At 37.9% G+C, this 17,659-nt stretch overlaps 1 protein-coding gene across 1 annotated transcript in view; it reads right to left on the bottom strand.

Moving 5' to 3' along the window:
- Window positions 1–915: 915 nt before the first annotated feature.
- Window positions 916–17,659, bottom strand: part of LOC140319216 (voltage-gated inwardly rectifying potassium channel KCNH7-like) — a 46,405-nt gene continuing 29,661 nt past the window's right edge. Inside the window, exons 7-16 of the mRNA XM_072396812.1 lie at window positions 16,347–16,746; window positions 15,921–16,120; window positions 15,752–15,754; window positions 12,749–13,001; window positions 10,633–10,838; window positions 10,381–10,468; window positions 10,055–10,216; window positions 7,731–7,887; window positions 4,353–4,533; window positions 916–4,192 (exon numbers count right to left, since the gene is read on the bottom strand). Coding sequence (XP_072252913.1) covers window positions 3,902–4,192; window positions 4,353–4,533; window positions 7,731–7,887; window positions 10,055–10,216; window positions 10,381–10,468; window positions 10,633–10,838; window positions 12,749–13,001; window positions 15,752–15,754; window positions 15,921–16,120; window positions 16,347–16,746 — 1,941 coding nt within the window. The 3' untranslated portion in view covers window positions 916–3,901. The remainder of the gene's footprint in view (window positions 4,193–4,352; window positions 4,534–7,730; window positions 7,888–10,054; window positions 10,217–10,380; window positions 10,469–10,632; window positions 10,839–12,748; window positions 13,002–15,751; window positions 15,755–15,920; window positions 16,121–16,346; window positions 16,747–17,659) is intronic.

Raw genomic sequence — 17,659 nt, 5'->3', positions numbered from 1 at the left:
TTATATGTCTGGCATGTTTCACTAACTTATTAGTTTTCTTTTGAGTTTCCATATGTTAAATTTTTTCATCAAAAACATATTTCAAAAATCGGGAAAAGAAAAGAAAGCAAGCAATAAAAAAACAAAACAAAAAACAGTTGAAGGTGGTGAGGTGAAGTTGAAAAATGCCCCTTGGTCTGATGAAAACCAATTTGAAATTATTTTTGTAAATTATGGACAGTTTGGCATCCAACATAAAGAGATGAGGAGAGGAAGCATCTGGTTTATTTGGCAGTGCACTTTTGAAAAGGCAGCATTTCTGGTGTTACGATGGTGCAATAGTTCACATGGCAGAAATAATTGGCACACCTGTGTAGGCATGATAAGTGATCAACAAAATGCACTTAAGGTGACATATGCTGAAAGTCTTTTTTAAGCAAGTCCTTGCACGTTTCAGCAAGGCAAGTTCAAACCCCGCTCTTTATTTACTGTATTAGTATATGGCTTCAAGGTAAAAGAGTTCAGGTGTTAAAGTGGTCTGCCTGCAATCCAGAATGATCAATTGGAAAACTATAAAAGGCAAAAATGCAACAAAAAAAGACTGCAAACTGTTCAGCAGTTGTAATCCTATATCTAGCAATAAAGATAAAACATTTTGCTTCTCAATCTATGGTCATTTTGACACTTACAGACTGTGGTTAAAAGAAAAGCCAATACAGGACAGCTGTAAATCTGACTGTCCCAGTGTGTGTGCGTGTGTGTTCTGCTGGTTTCAAATTCAAAATGAATATTCCTCTTTTAAAGAATAACAAGAAATGTCAGGATTCAAGAGTTTACATGTTTTCTTTCAAATTTAATATTTTAATTAGAGAGTTTCAATGATGTGCAAATCAAGACATTTAGTTTTTCCTTATTTACATTTTACATGGTGTCCCTACTTATGCTCAACGATGCATCGCATTCATTTGCAACCCTTTTACTCCACCTAAATGCTAAAGTGCCCCCACATTAGTATTACAGGTCATACAAGTAATTAATTATGAAATGCAGGTGTCAGTTAAATTAAGGTTAACTTGTTGTCAGTGTTCGGAGGCCCCCGTGACATCACTGAATGCCCCCAGAACCTACAAACAGTCCAAATGCAACTAACAACAGTAACAAATAACTGTCTAAACAATACTGTACAATAATCTCATGTTCATCTCTTGGTTTGGTATATAGAAAAAATAAATACAAATAAATATGTTCAAATTAAGAGAAAAAGCAACAACAGCGACTTTGTATTTTCATTTATTGCTTCCACAGCTTCAAAACAGGCATATTCACTACTCTGCTTTACAATAGACTCTCAAATAATTCATTCAGTAAAAAACAAAAATAATATTATTTACATTTTGTAATGAGATGCATTTCTTTTCTACAACTATTGAATAATAATTTGCTTCAATGTACACTGGTCAAAACTGTATGGGTAACAACAGGATTCAGTTATTTATATTTAGCTAAATATTAAGATACTAACTTAGTATTTGGATTTCTTGTAGAGGCACAAGACCCTTTTTGGGCCTGCATATGCGCAAGTGCTACTGTAATTTCCCTTAAATACCACAATGTCTCCCAATTCATACTATGTACCAAAAAACAAATATCCTGACATCATTTTAAATTGTTATGTGCTACTTTGGGTTAACAAATGGTGCAAGACAGTAAATATTTAGATATAAAAAAAACCCTCATGCACTGCTTTGTAGAAATGCCTACATCATATTTGCATTTTCAGAGGCCTAGTTTTGGGAAAACAACAGAAAATCCTCAAATCTACGTGCTTCATTTGCCTAAACAAGCATGTGTGATGTGTTTCTGTTGACAAATCGCTGTACAGTAGGTGCACAACAGTGACTACAGTAATAATGCACATTATCTAAAGAAGAAAACTATAGTATACTTAGTTTTGTATATTGCAGTGCAATTGTCCAAAACCCCTGAGTCACACTTCAGAGAAGACAGGCATACGACTAATGATAAAAACTGTTCTCACACCTTTATAATAATGCTGTATTACACTAATAGCTTCAGAACATTCCTTGTATAGCTTGTCTATGTCACCCGTGCAGGCTCTAACATCAGTGACCAGGCTCAACAGTGTGTCCATGTTGCCAGTAACACGCAAGTTCCTTTGTCCCAGGAGAGCAAGTTCACAGGATGCCTCACCACAGCCTTGTCCGTGCCTCAGTGTCACTTACTAGGCAACAATTTCAGAAACTACAATAAAAACAGCTGTGTCATCATTTTCCCGTTGGAGCAAAGTCACCTTGTACTTCAGTGCGATACCAATGAGGACACAAAGCGGTACTGGGCCCTAATTTTGGCTCGCATCCCTCTTTCAAAGTCTCAAGCTGCACAGGTCAACAGTCTGAACAAGCATCTGCGTTCACCAGCTGCCATCCAAACAGCCTTAAAAACAGCGATGAGCTGTCAACGTCCACCATTTAAAATCTCGAGTCAAAGCACCATCTATTTTGCCTGTTGCTCTGGAGTAAAGCAAACTGAGCGATCAACTGCGTTGCATTTTGGCAGTGAGTAATACAGTGACTGCCCCTTATTAAGACTCTGTATCAGCCCTGTGTCTATTGCATTTATTACACTATACACAAGTATCATATAGTGGCAGTTTGGTGGTTAGTGACTGTCACCTTTTCCATCATCTGCTGAACTTTTGTCTTTCTTCTGGCCAGTACTCTTTACTTAAATGAGGCTATGTGACTGCCCATGTGGTGCTACTGTCACTCTTGCTTTCTCCATCTGCCAGATCAGAAATGATTGGTTTTTGAGAGTCTGTCTTGGCTGTAAGACCCTGTCGTTTTGGTATCAGTCTGGACTCTTGCCAAGCATGCTCATATCTCACCCATATCCCCTTATCGGGGGTTTTGAGGATCAGCTGGCTGGAGTCATATTTTCGGGCAGTGCACCTCCTGGTGTTTTTTTCCTCCTACATCTGCTGTGCAGACTGGTGACTTGTGGTGTTCGGGGCCTGGTAGTGGGGGAGCTAGTCTTTCCCTGCTAAGTTACTGAAACCAGAATAAAACAAAGAAAATACATTTGAAATGATACTCTGGTGTCTGAGGTGCTAGTCACCAGGACCTGTTTTGTGTGAGGTAGGTCAGTCTGCTCTTCTTGTTTAGAAAGTGGAGGATGGAACATGTCTCTGATTGTCAAGGTAAGCTTTTTTTTCCCCATGGTTGGTGAATTGAGTTGCTGATGGAGACAGATTGCTGCACTGATGACAAGACCAGATTTCATGACAGTAGGTCATTCTTGCTGACCCTAGCCTGATGGCCCATACCAGTGTGACCAACTGTGTTGAAGTACAAGAGGCTGATAAAGAGTAAAAAGCCTTGGTAAAACAGAAAGTTGGTCATGTGGCGTGGTGTTATTTATATTACAATCAGTTACAATCTGTTTTTTTTTTTACCAGAACCACTGAATTTACTTGAAACTGTAGACTCTGTGGCTAAGAAAGTGTTGTCATCTAACAGGGGCTTACTCAAATAGGTTTAGAGTGACTTACTTGGATATCTGCGTAAATTTATAAAGAAATGAGTTCTGATGATAAAAGATTCTGTTTAGACAGAGCAACAAAATATTGTTTGAAGTGCTATACAAATAAAGTTAAAATTGAAAATATGTGAGTATTGCTAGTACTCTGGTAGCTGCTGAGAACTGTTATTTCCCTTTAACTGGAAAAACAATGTTTTATCCACATGCACAATGATAGAAAATATTAGTTCTATTACATAGCCACTGTAAAGTAACAAAACAGATGGCTGTACCAGCATGCGTATAAAAACAACAACAAAAAAGTGCTACTTTGTAATTACAGCTTTATAACCCTGACATTAGCTTACAGTGCTGTTGAAGAGGTTCATGGCCTTTGAAACTCTGGGTCTGAGACAGGTCTGTGGTGTTCAGTGATGTCCTGCTTGGGGTCAGAAGGTGTTGCAGGGGAACAGGAGGCAGACGTGGTATCAGCTGGAAGAGGGATCAATGCTAACTGTTGATGCACTGTAATGTGTTGTTGCTGTAGCAGCGGTTCTGTATGTCTCTGTTCAAAAAATGCTGTAAGGCTGTCCTCCACAGGTGTATTCACAATGGCCAAGCTCGACACGGAGTCTTTGGGTTCCTGAATGGTACTCTCCAATTTATAGCTGGAGCCCTGAGAAGAAGAATGTCACTATAAATATAAAAAATATGTAATTTATCATAGGTAATATTGAGCTTAACAATTAAAAAATACATCATGATCGCATTGTATGCTGTATGTACAGGGCAAAAATGAAAATGAATTGTTCTCTGAATAAGGGTATCATATGTACTTGAGTTCCTGTATGGCTGAAAAAGCTGCTTGCAGTCAGAGCAACTGGCTGAACCTTCACAGCAGGTCTGTGATATTCTGGACTGGCAGTCACAGTACTGTAGGCGGGAGGTCCTGGAGTCGGCTGCCTCTGCAGCATCTGCAGTATGGTCTGAATGTCTGAAGTCAGCTGTGACTCCAGTCTAAAAAAGAACAGTGAGTTAGTAGGACATGCAGACAGATACTGTACACCATTTAATCCCAGACAAGAAGAAATGAAATGCTTAATACTGATGAGTGGGATTCTGGCTGAGTCTGAAAATGGCTTAAAGCAAGACCGGCTATACTGCTCTGAGCAGTAGATGGAGCTTCTGCTCCTCAGTGGTGGACAAATGAAAAAATGGTGAAGGTGTGGAAACATCCTGCATGAAAAGGAGACGGAAGACAACGCTCCAGCCAGGAGTGATAATGAGCTTTGTGTGGGAGGTGTGAGTTCAGCATTTAGTGTGGAAATTATTTTACCACTTGTTTAGTCAACCTAATTATATCTAGATATCATCCAAGCTCTATATTTAGGGTGTTAGGCAAAAGATTTGTTAATGCAGAAAAACCTTTCAATTATCTGAGTCACATATCTTCACCATAGGCAGTCGCAGAATCATGTTTTCATTGCGTCAAACTGCTTTTTTTTTTTTTTTGGCAGTTGCGTTGATCTTTTGCAGAAAATGCTACAACATTTTTTTCCAGCCATATGCTTTTAAACTAGTTTAAGCCTGAAAAACGCAATATGACAGGGATGTTCTGCTGATCCTGTAGGCAGCAGGCATTAGGGAAAAAACAAGGTCAGGTATAGTGCACTGGATAAAAAATCTTATGTGTGCCTAATAAAACGGCCTAGTCCAGAATGTCAGGCACCACGATGCTATCTTTCATCCTTATAATTCAATGCTGTTCATTTGTGTTTGTCTTTTTCAGGTGGCTGCTGTTATGCTGTTTGAAACTGTTCCTTTAGAAAAATAAAATGTGTGTTCCTGGTAAATATCATACAAGACATTGTTTCTATTATCAGCAGCAGAACTTTTAAGCACTTAGCACAGGCTCCTGTTCCAACTTATTCTAAAGTATGATACGCTGCAGCTTTACATTGGTACAGTATATCCTGCGTCCAGCAGATCCAGACTCCCACTCAGAGTCCTACAACTGCTTCTGCCAGGGAACTGCTTTCATCCACCTACTCGTAAACATTCGATGTAGCGTCTGTGTACTTTTAACTTTGTGGGAGGTGACAACTTTAAAAATGAAACACTTCATAACAATTAAAGGAGAGTATGATCAGTAATTAAATGAAAATGCAAAGAAAGGTTGATAAGATTTTCTGCTCGTTTCTCCTGTGAATGGCCTTGTGCTGGGCTCAATTTTGAGCTATTATAGTCTTTCCAATCTTGTTTTTTTTTTCACAATTACTCTTTAGCTTAAAAACGAATTTTCTAAAAAAAAAAAAAAAAGTTTTTTCATTTCTTGAAAAAGTATTTTTTATGTAAGAAACAGCTGGACCACTCATATCATAACCGATTCAGGATCATTTAGTGTTGGTGTTGTTAAGGAAATTTAAATATATCAGTCCATCAATACAATATAATAAATATTTAGAAATACAGGCAACTTTCAAAAATTGAATTTAATGTGAATGTACTGATCTATAAATCTGATGTTTGAGACAGAAGTGATTCGGAAGCGGTTTAGAAGTTTATGTACTAAAATATACTTAAATACACTTAAATATTAAATTTCTAATTGTTTCATGGACATGAACTAAAGTGGGATTGTGCAATCTAGGGTCATTACTTGGTCAGTTCTTAATATTTGGTAATAACTGATCTAAGTGGGTGTGGTAGTAGTTCTGACCAAGCAATCTGATTGGTCAATAAGAAATTTAGAACTGCTCAAATCAGCATGACAGCACGCCTGACTCATCACCTAAAATATTACTCCGCCAAGTCTGTGGCAACATTGTTTATAACAATATTGCAAAGTTGGAGAGACTTTTTTGCAACGTTTGGGCTTTAAATATTCTGGAGTAATCGAAATGTTTGGCTTTCTCCATCAGCTGTGTCGGTGACTTCAAACATCTACAGACCTCGATAAAACAATTCAAATACATTTTTTTTTTGTGACTACAGTGAAAATGTTTTTTATAAAATATAAAAGAAAAAAAATCAGCATCTTTGTTACTATAACTTGGCCGATAAAAAATAAGCATTTACTGTTTATTTGTGCAGTAGGCCTATTGATTTAGTTCGGGAAATTCCGAGGCTGCTGAACATTAATGTCGGCTCTGAGTTCACTCATCTGGGACTAGAAAATGTTTTCTGTTGCTAGATCGTTACTAAGGGTCGGATTATTTGCTGCAGTGGTAAATTATGTTCCATTACACATAGGAGTCTACTGGTGTGACAAACCAGAGACAAACCACTTTGATTCATGTGGCAGTCTCACATTCCCAGACCTTATATCTGCTAGTTGATGGTTATGTATTGAAGAAAATGCTCAGTGGCAAGACTCCATAAATTATTTCATATGTCATGTGTATCAGGTAAAATGCATTCTCCAAATTTTAGCTTCTCAGTAACTTTGGGAACTACCAAATTATTCGAAACATACTTTTATGGGACTGAACAACAAATATTGTGTTACATTGCAGGACAAGTGAAAGCCAAAGTCTCCAGATTGATGAAGTAAAAGTCTGCCTCCTGGCTCCTCTAAGTGAAACTGTTGTAAATTACAAAACATAGATGTAAATCTAGATACATCTACTGGTTTATATACAGCTAAAAATAACTGCTTTCAATGAGTGATGATTATATTTTCTTTGGAATTGGGGAAGTTTGAGGAATCATGTTAAGTTTTTTGTCAGCAGACAACCATATTAGGTTAACAGTCTAGCTAACAAACTAATCATTTAGATAATTCATATTGGTAAATGACAAATGATTTTAGAGAAAATAAAAAAATACCCCTCTGTCTTCACTTAAAATCTTACGAATGCCTAGTTACATTTCTAATCTCAAAATCTTTAATGTTATTGATGTATTCTGTTACTTAAAATAGGCCTATGCATTTATTTGTATAAGTTTTAGTTGAACAATTTCTTTCATGTAGAATCATACAAAAACTGTTCTACAGTAAACGTGGTAAAGGGCTAAATGGAGTTAGAGCAGTAGGTGTAATGAGTGGGTATAAAAGATTATCTGATAATATCACATGAGCTATGTGTGTTAAACTGATAAAAGAAAGTCACGTTAGTAAATCAACTGGTAAAGTTCAAATGAACGGGTAAATCATAGTTCATGACAGTAAAATGAGGATCAACCATCCCTTTGTTGACTCTAAAAATATCTACCTGTTTAAGTGCTCTTGAAGCTGACCTAAGCGTTGTTCCACCTCTCCATACGTGATTTCACTGGCAGAATTATCGTCCTCTCTCAGGTCCTGGAACTGTGCTGACTCATCCAGGTACTCTGTAGGCTTATTACAGGCCCATTTATCACAGCGAAGATCTGGAAAACCACACCAACACACATGCTTTACATTCCCACATGTGGGTCAGGACGACGTCATCACTACACAAAAAGAAAACTAAAATAGAAAGTAATTAATCTCTGCAGGAAAGCTGTGTGTAGAACCTTTGTTGTAATTTATCAAGCCTTTGTACTGTACCAGTAGAATTATTATGCCAATGTTTGTCCTGTTGTTATCTCTGTTGGGCACATGGTAGTTTTCAGCCTGCAGCTCTGTGATACAGTATGTGTTGTGCCCTGTGGTTTTAAACATAGGGATGGTTAGTTCTGCAGTTTAACTATCAAATGGGGTGGTCTGCGAGGTGGCTTTTTTAAATTTATTTTACCACATATCTCCATTGCAGAAAAACCCTGTGTTTTTCCTAATCAGGTGCTCATGGCTGGTAGGTGGTTTATTTATGTTGCATATGTTAGATGTGTCAGCTAGACAACACAGAGCTTTAAATGCAGGAAAACACTTTCTGTAATTCTTCTATTGGACCAACTGAAACAGCAGATCAACATTGATTTTCATTGTTGATAGGAGTTACTGTATATTTGTTGCATTTGTTGCTATTTGGCCCATTTATACAGGCCTGGGATAGAGAGAGAGAAAAAAATATGATCCATGCAATAAAAACTATACAATGCTTGTATTGTTCCATTATTACTGTGTACTTTATTTGGATGATTAGAATATTAAATCAAGACCAAATACAACATGTCTTGAGCCTTTTTTTAATTGTGTCTACTATGATCCTTGTTACTTGTTCAGACAAACAGTACTTTGCAAATAAGTAACCTCCTTATTCATTTTAGTGACATTACTACTCTAACACAAAATGTGAATAATGCTGACTTTGCAACTGCTGAGATGCAGGACGAAATAACAGGCATTTATAACTTTCCACGGATGCCATATGTTGTCTTATTGTGTTATAATTTGCTAATGCAGACTTTTGTGATATGAGAAATAAATGCACATTTAAACCAACCTTGGAAGCCCGGGAAGATCTAAATCCCAAAAACATTTCATCCAACCACTATGGGCATAAACTCCTGTCTTCAAGAGCATTATTTTTCAATTTGAAAGCAGGATTTCTTGATTTCAGGCACATATATTATACTTCTCTCCCTAAAAAGATCTGCCCTCATGCTAGAAAGTTATATCTCGCATGCAAATATCCTCCAGGCCATCTCAAAATTGTTGCTGTTGAAGATATAAATATCCTGCAGTCATGGATCACCCAGTATATTACATATTCTGTGAGTGAAGACAGCTCAGGTCTGTGTCAGAATGCCTGCAACTTATTTAACAATTTCAAGAAGTAACAGCCAAAAAGATTCAGTGGGAACTGTGGGTATTAAATATCACTCCATTTCATGATTCATAATTTAAGGAAGAAAAAAAATATAGAGCCACTATGACAGCATCTAGTGAGGTTATTATAAAAGAATGTAATGTGTCTTGCCCAAGGACACTTTGACAAAAAGAAGCCGGCTATGAAACCACCGACTTTTTTGAGCTATAGCGGAAAGTAAGAAGTTCTTCCTTACAAGTGATCTATCACAAGTGAACCCTGTTAACGAGCCACTCTCTGGATTCTTCAGTGAGTGCATTCGTTTTTCAAAATTAAATCAAAAGACTACACTGTTGAATAAACACATGATTGTACCTGCATTTAAACCTCCCTATTGGTGTTAGTATTGCAGCACCAAGGACATAATACCTAACTGGCTTCCTACTAGACCAACACTTTAAAAGGCAAAGTACGTAAAGTGTTGGTAAGAAAACAGTTTACAAACAGTTTGAACCGCTTTGAGCAATATTCCCAAGAATGCCAGTCACATGGACAAGAAGCCAAGTCCCTGCAGCAGGTGTTAATCAAAGAGCTTCATCAGCAGATAATTGTTTAAGTTGGTTTTGAACAATTTCTAGGCTGTAATGTTGTTGCTCTGATGTTCAAGTATTTAAGAAATAAAGAAATTTGGGCTAAGAGGCAAAAGATCCAATGCAATGGATTTAAACTAGTCAACCACACATTATTGCAGTGAAACAGCAACACCTACTAGAGGAAGGATTTCTACATAATGCAGCCCTAGAAGGTCCTGTCAAAACAATTAAAAAATTATAGTTTTAGTTAATTTAAAGAACAAAATCTTTCACCTTCAACTGATGGTCTTCTGTCCAAGCTGTCAGTGACAATAAGATCTGCGTCCAGGACTGGAACACTGAGTGAGGAGGAACCCAGGACTACTGAACTTCTCTTCAGGCACGAGTTAGACCCTCTTTCCTTTTGACCATCTTTAGCCACTTCCTCGTTTTCCCCTGGAGAATGGCAATCAGCGGGAGTCAGTGGAATAACACTATACTATACTCCACAGAGAATACTTGTTCTCAGCAAGCACCCCTTAGCAAACAATAACAAAGAACACATCTGAAACCACAAAGCATGCTGAACAGGGCTACGCTGTAGATTAGTCTGTACTGACCTTCAGTTAGATCTGGTGTGAAAGAGATTCGTCTTTTCACACTTTTATTGCCCTCACCGTCTGAATCACATCCTTGGGTATCGGGGGGCTTTAAAAGGAAAGTTTTTTTTTTTTAACAAATTAAAAGTGGTAACTGAGAAGTCACAGAAATATTAGAATTTGATAGTATTTCAACACCTGGTTATATTAGTGTGTTTTAAAGAACACAAAGTAAAATTGTACGTCCCATTTGACGATTCTGATGACATATACCTTGACAGACTCGTCTCTGAGGTTGAAGGTCAGCTCCAGGTTGTTGAAGAAGTAGTCAGCAAACTCTGGATACATGTCAAGCACATCCAGCAGATCTTCTCTCTGAATGGTGCTCAGGTCACAGTAACTCAGAGCTCTCACATCAGCATTGGACTTCCCAGGCTTGGCAAAAAGATGGATCATCTCTCCAAAAATGTCATTTTTTCCTGGTAGTGACACACACACACACAGGCTACGTGTCATTTCAATAAATCAAATGGCAGAAGAGAAAACTGTTGACTTTCCCTGCACTGACTTCTAAAAGTAACCGTGTGTTTACAGATGGAAATTTGTGTTGTATTTTCCATGGGGGCATATACCTTCAGTATTCACTGAAGGCCAACAGGCGTGTCTGTTTTTGTGGATAATGAAAATCAAACGGTCTCTCCTCTCTGTGAAGACGTTCTCCCAAGGCCTGTGCATCAGCTGCCTTTCTATCTTTGATCCATTATTTATCCTGAGGACTAACCACTAACACAAAGTAACTTTGATGTGAGGCGAAAAGGAGGCTTGATAGCGACTGACACCCTTAATTTGTTGTGCACTTCAAAGCCAATATTTGTGTTGATAACGGCTAACACATAATGAAGCCAGTTCTTCAGCAAACTTCCATGACGTTACAAAATATACCGTACCATGGGCTTAGTTGTCTGACTGAATAAAAAGGGTTACCTCTACTGGAAAAAGGATCCATTTTGCAAATGACAACAGGTCTGGTTTAAAGGCCATCATGAAAAATCTCTTTGTTGGTGTGTGAGGTTCACTAAATGCCAACACTGTAAGCAGGGATTCAGGAAAAAGAGATATGATACATTGGCTGCCAGTGTGCCTTTCACAGCATGCACCGGACACCTTTCTACCACAGAGGAATGCTTCACGCAGAGCAATGTGCGCCCACCCCCCATACAGCTCTCACCATAAAGATTTAGATTTTTGTTGGTGTAGCAGACTTATTCTTCACCTGTGCAACAATGCAACTACTGTATCTTTGCATGGATCAATATAATCAAAAGAGGTGTATGCTCAAGGTGCAATCTTTGAGCAGGGAGCAACACACAAGGCCTGATGCACAAACTAGAGGAAAATACTGCTGATTGAGCACTGTGTTTGTTGAAGAATAATTAGGTGGACCTATGGGATGTGCACCTTCTGAGGCATGTTTGTTACCATTGTGTTTCTTGTGATGCAGCAACTTTTGCTACGCTCAAACCTCATTCTGTCAGGTGCAGCTCTGGAGGACATTCATCACATAAATAATGAGATATTTAACCCAGGCTCAGCTTGTAGCACCTGACTGTAGTTCAGCCATGGAGAAAAAGATAAATATCTATCATTATTTTTAGGAAGAATGGATTTTAATTGTTACATTTACATGGAAAAAATCTAATTCAAATGTAGCATTAAAACTGTTTCAGCCACAGCTTTCATATGGTGCTCTTTTCATGATCCCAATGTCAGCATAATCTTTGAAAACACAAAACAGTCTTTAATGAAGCCACTTAATCTGAAAACCCCCCCCCCAAAAAAAAATGGAAGATCAAAACCTATGAAGACAATCAGTATTGCCTTGTAATTGATTTTTATATTTTCTAATTCACATTTGAATTCTCTATGTGCGAATCAATATTGATTTTATATGTGGGTAACAGCATGATACAAAAAAAAAAAAAGACTTAAAGGAATTGCCTGATAGTTGTGGAAAAAGGGTTGCAATTTGTCTGGTGCTAACACTCAACAAAAAGGAATCTGAGAGCTTTTGTATACAATGGTGAGGAGACACTGACCTTTTACAATTGATCACTTATTTAGAAGGTGATGGAGGTTTTACATGCAACTGAGACTGTCACCAAGTCCATAAATAATTACAGACTCTGGGAAAAGGTCAAGTAAAAACAATCTGGATGCATGTTAGTTTCAGTTGCAACAATTTAATATTTCAAACGAGACTCCCATCAAAGTCTTTAACCACCTGCATCCCTGACAAGTTATGGGAATTGATAACACATCAGATAAATAAGGAATGTACGTTGAGATGTTATAACAGCTGTAAACATAACAAACAAAAGGTTGTATTTACCCAGGATGGCTACCACAATGTCATCTTTCAGGATCTCAATAGAGCCACGGCACAGAAAGTAGAGAGCAGTAAGAACATCGCCGCTGTGGACCAGAGTGTCTCCAGGAGGCGCATGTGTTGTGTTGAAACGCATCGCCAAAGCCCTTAAGCAGCCTTTAGTAGCTCCTTGGAAAGCTTTGCAGTTGTCCAGCAGATTGTTGTTGAGGTGAAGACAAATATCTGCTTGCAGGCACTCAGGAAAACCTTTTAACACCTGTAAAGCAGAGAAAATATGTGAGTAAAATGCTCATAATTATGCTTAAATATCCGTTAAGAGATGGATTTGAAAAGTAATCATGTTACCCACTGGACTCTGTGTTCAGCTAAGTGTTAAATCAATTCACTTTTCTTAAGAGAAGTTGTAATTAGGCTTGACAATAGCACAGATATCTGGATACAGAATGAAACCAAGCATGTTATTGAGTCATAGGACCATTTAACAGGCACATGTTTTACATAAAAATCTTCTGTGTAATATGGGAGAAGATTAGAGATCAAGAGTAAAAATGTAGACACTATTGTGTTGCTTAACTGAAGAATGGATATACAAAGAAAATTTCAAATCAAACAGAATACCCAACAGTTCAGAGCATGCAGTATTTCACAAAAGCAGAAAAATACAACTGGACACAAAACAGAACTACAGAGGACACGACAATAAAGACACCCAACAAATGATGATATTTCACAGAATGAAAATCAACAATTCAGGAAAAAAATATCTGTTTTGTTGTGTTTTTTTAAATGTTGTGTTCTTTAAATAGCTGTGGTTGTGGTTCCTGGATCTGTGATGTATTTTTGGTTTAGTTATTGTGCTTTATGAGATGTCTGTGACCTTCCTTGTTGTGATTTATGTAATGTGGTGTTTTTTTGGTTTTGCTGTTATTTTGTTTTAGCACCACTTGTTATTTTTTTTTCCATTTTACTCTCTCTTGTTCAAAGTTGTGTTTTAAAATATCAAGATGCACTATTACAGTAGGATTAATACTGTCGTGTCTGAAGGTTTGTGAAAATCCCAAAATTCTCATGAAAACTTGAGATATTATGTAAAAAAAATAAGATAATATTGTAGGATGAATATATAACTATCGTACAGGAATCTGCACTATTTCCAGGTCAGCAATCAAATTCAAGCAAAAATGTGGCACTGCCGATGTTAACTTCTTTGTAGAAAAGGTCATCTTCATCACAATTTCCCACTGAAGCGTGGATTCAGATTACACTTGGCTGGAATTCATTTACTCATCAGAAGCTTGCTCAAGTTTGTAGTAATTGTTCACAGCTTATAAACGCCTTTGCTTCCAGCTTCCAACGGAACATTGCTTTGAGTCGCAACGTGATAGTGAGAAACATGTATCAGAACTAAGTCTGGAGGCAGTTTGTTATCCTGACCAAAAAAGGTCTATTTTTGCTTGAAACCATAGCTAGACTGGAGGTCTCTTTGAGGTCTTTAAACAGTTTGCAGATCCTGGATCAGTTCTATCTATCAATGCACAGTCAGGTAGACCAAAGAGTAATAACACCATCACCATATCCATACATTAGGTTTGTTTTTGTTTTTTTAAAACAGAGATTTAAAACAAGGTTTTTATGACATACATTATTTTCCAAAAAAAGTAACTTTGAAAGGACTGTCGAGTAGTAAATCAAGCTTTCATGAGGGGAAACAAGGCTAAATGTGTGGGGTAAGCAAAGACTCAAACATTTCGTAGTGGAATACTGTTTGGGATACTACTGAATACTGCTTGGGATTTGTGGCAATCATAGAGGGCTCTTAGTAAAGAGACAAAACAGGAGAACGATACAGCCAAGCGTAAAACCCACAGTGAGAAACGGTGGTGGGAATATTTAAATCAGGGACTGTTTTGCCTAGTCTTCAGTTCAACACCTGGACCACACTGACTCTTCCCTGACCATTCTGCAGAGACGTGATCTGGTTTGCATTTTGTGGAGGAAGGAGATTCATAGCGTAACAGCATAATGAGCCCAAAGCTTTGCAAAATCTACTCGAAGGCTAAAGAAGAACAAACGTTGCCTGTCATGGACTCACTTGACCTCAACAGCATTGAGCATTTGTGGGAGCACTGGAGGCCAAGCATTGCTGACATCATATTAAAATCTCCTGACATGCATTGTATTTTGTATAAATAATAAGTATCTTATTTAAAAATGACAAACACCAGGATTTCTGCAACCTTCCCCTAAGCTAAATGCACAGCAAAAGGTACACTGTAGTTTGTTTTAGTAACTTTCTCTTTCTAGACTGGTTACGCATACTATCAAACAGAGCAAACATAATAAATAAAAAGAATCAATTCATGGAAAAGTAATGATTTAATACCTATAAGGAATCCTCAGCTTTTCACTTAAATTTATACTCTTTCTTTAGGTAATGGAAAATAAAATGTACAAAAGTAAGCTAAGAATATATATATTTTTTTGGTTTGAAGACCTGCACAGTTACAAATTGATGGTTATTCCAGTTAATTTACTTAAAAGAGGCCTCTGTCAGACTCACAGCCCTTCCAATCCTGTTGGAGAATACAAGCTGGCCAGTAAAAAAAGCAAAAATGTGGAAGACCCTCTGTACAGGCAGTGATTTGTCTTTGTTATGCTAATGTGGAAACATTGTGACTCAACAAAGCAGACTGTGTCCCCTGTAGACATAACTGTCCCAATCTAAGGTGGCAAAGACACAAATAATATTTAAAATTTTCAGCTTACCTGTAATAATAACTGGTATAGATTATGGTGCAGAGTGTGACTGATATCAGCTCCATTTTTTCCTCACCTAACACTTCTGAAGTTTTATTGATATGGAGTTTGTTGCTCTAAAATATGATTTCTGTGCTATTTGATACATTTACCCAGACATTATGCGTAAGTATGAAAAATTCCACTGATGACACTCTGGATCACAAGGTTGTTTAAAATGGAATTCAAAGAGAGAATAAAAATTTGTACCTCCTGCTCTTACCGATGAAGAGATGTCAGTCCAAATGAAAGGCAGACAAGAGAAAGAAAGCTCTTTTTAGAGTCTTGCATATTTGATCAATCAGTGCAATCTGTTATTTCATTGGTTGTCCTTTTTCAGTTACAGTAACAGGTTGGGTTGTTGATTTCTGTTATTTACCGTATTCATATCAATGCCATTAGTGTAGGTCCACGAGTGCTGGAAGTATTCTTCTAGTCTTTGCCTCAGTGGGTTGGGAATCTGGTGAAAGCGGATGAACTCCTTCACCCGTAACATTTGAGCATGATAGCGAGCCGTCCCCGAGTATAACCTCTGGATAATGGCAGAGACGTTTCCAAAAATACTGGCATACATGAGGGCTGAAATATAGAGAGTGATGAGTAAAGGTGAGTTATACACTACAAAGAGATTTGCAAGTTTGTCATATCTGCTAATGAATATGAACAAACATCGCTACAAACAGACAATCTTTTGTATACAAACTGAAAACAATAGATTGACAAATTGATAAATATCATGTGGTGTCAAGGAATGATGTAATACGCAATGAAAATATATAATGTATAGAGAAAATAAAATACTCACAGCCAATTAGCATGACACATATGGAAAAGATCTTCTCTGAGTTGGTGTTTGGGGAAACATTTCCAAAGCCCACACTAGTCAGACTGCTGAAGGTGAAGTAAAGCGCTGTGACATACTTGTCCTTGATCGAGGGACCAGAGTTAGGATCACTGTAGTTGTATCTCTTCCCTATTGACACGCCAAGATGGTCTAACCAGCCAATCCTGTGCTCCAGGTAGGGCTTCTCCACATTGCCAATGGCGTACCATATGCAGGCTAACCAGTGGGCAATCAGGGCAAAGATGCACATTAGCAGCATCAATACTGCGGCGCCATACTCTGAGTAGCGATCCAGCTTCCTGGCTACACGTACCAACCGTAGGAGTCTTGCTGTCTTCAACAGGCCAATCAAAGTGGTTGTCTAAACAAATCACACAGCAAATTTGTTAGCATTTGCAGTAGTAGTTTAAATGTCAGTCTTGTAAGTATATGCATAATGAGGCAATTCTTGTTGAACATTTCCTCACTGCTGTTTTCGACCACAGCAAGGGTCACCGTGTCCTCAGCTGCGGTGACGCAAGCAAGTCTGCACCACTGCATTCTGAATGAGAACTAGAGGAGGAATTCTTTAGTGGCTTAAATACTACGGGTGCATAGTGGTGATGTGCTGGTGTTGCTATGGTTACAGCATGTTTATATGGTGTCTTTGAAGTGTTACAAAGCATATTATGAGCAAAATCAGCAATCAGTGTCAGCAGCAGCCAAAGTCTGTAAAACATATCCAGCAACAGCTTAACCATCACAGCCAGACAGAGTAACTGCAGATGTGCTGAAATCTATAGCAGCTGGCAACTGTTTGCGCCTATCAATGTGAATAATGAGCAATAAACAATAAATAACCAAGTGAAGTGTCACATCTCCTCTCTTTTCAGTGGTATTGGTAGTTTTTCTCTTACTTATCAGTGTCTTATAACTATATTTGGCAAGGGGGAGTGTTAAAAACATTTGGTATTACTTGTTTCTAAGATCAAACACAAGTGTAAATTTTGTAGCGTTTTATGTTTATACCACTTTTTACTTGCACATGAGATAAGTGTGCCTACATAGAGTCAGTAGAGCAGACCAGCCTTGTGCTCCAACGCCACAGCACACACTCAAAGAGGCTTGGCTCCTCTTAATAAGACATGAGCTCCCCTGAAACATGATTTGTGAATCTTTGTAAGGTCTTTAAAATATTGACATGGTGAGCAGCACGTAGAGAGGGAGCGATGCATGAGAGAGAGGAAAGGAGAGATTGTTTGTGAGTCATTAGTGTTGATTTTATGCAAGATCAA

The sequence above is a fragment of the Leuresthes tenuis genome, unplaced genomic scaffold (genome assembly GCF_036924035.1).
Source record: "Leuresthes tenuis unplaced genomic scaffold, fLeuTen1.0.hap1 SCAF_12, whole genome shotgun sequence".
NCBI classification, from domain to species: domain Eukaryota; kingdom Metazoa; phylum Chordata; class Actinopteri; order Atheriniformes; family Atherinopsidae; genus Leuresthes; species Leuresthes tenuis.
Note: the sequence above shows the minus strand (reverse complement) of the source record. Positions and strands in the feature narration are given on the sequence as shown.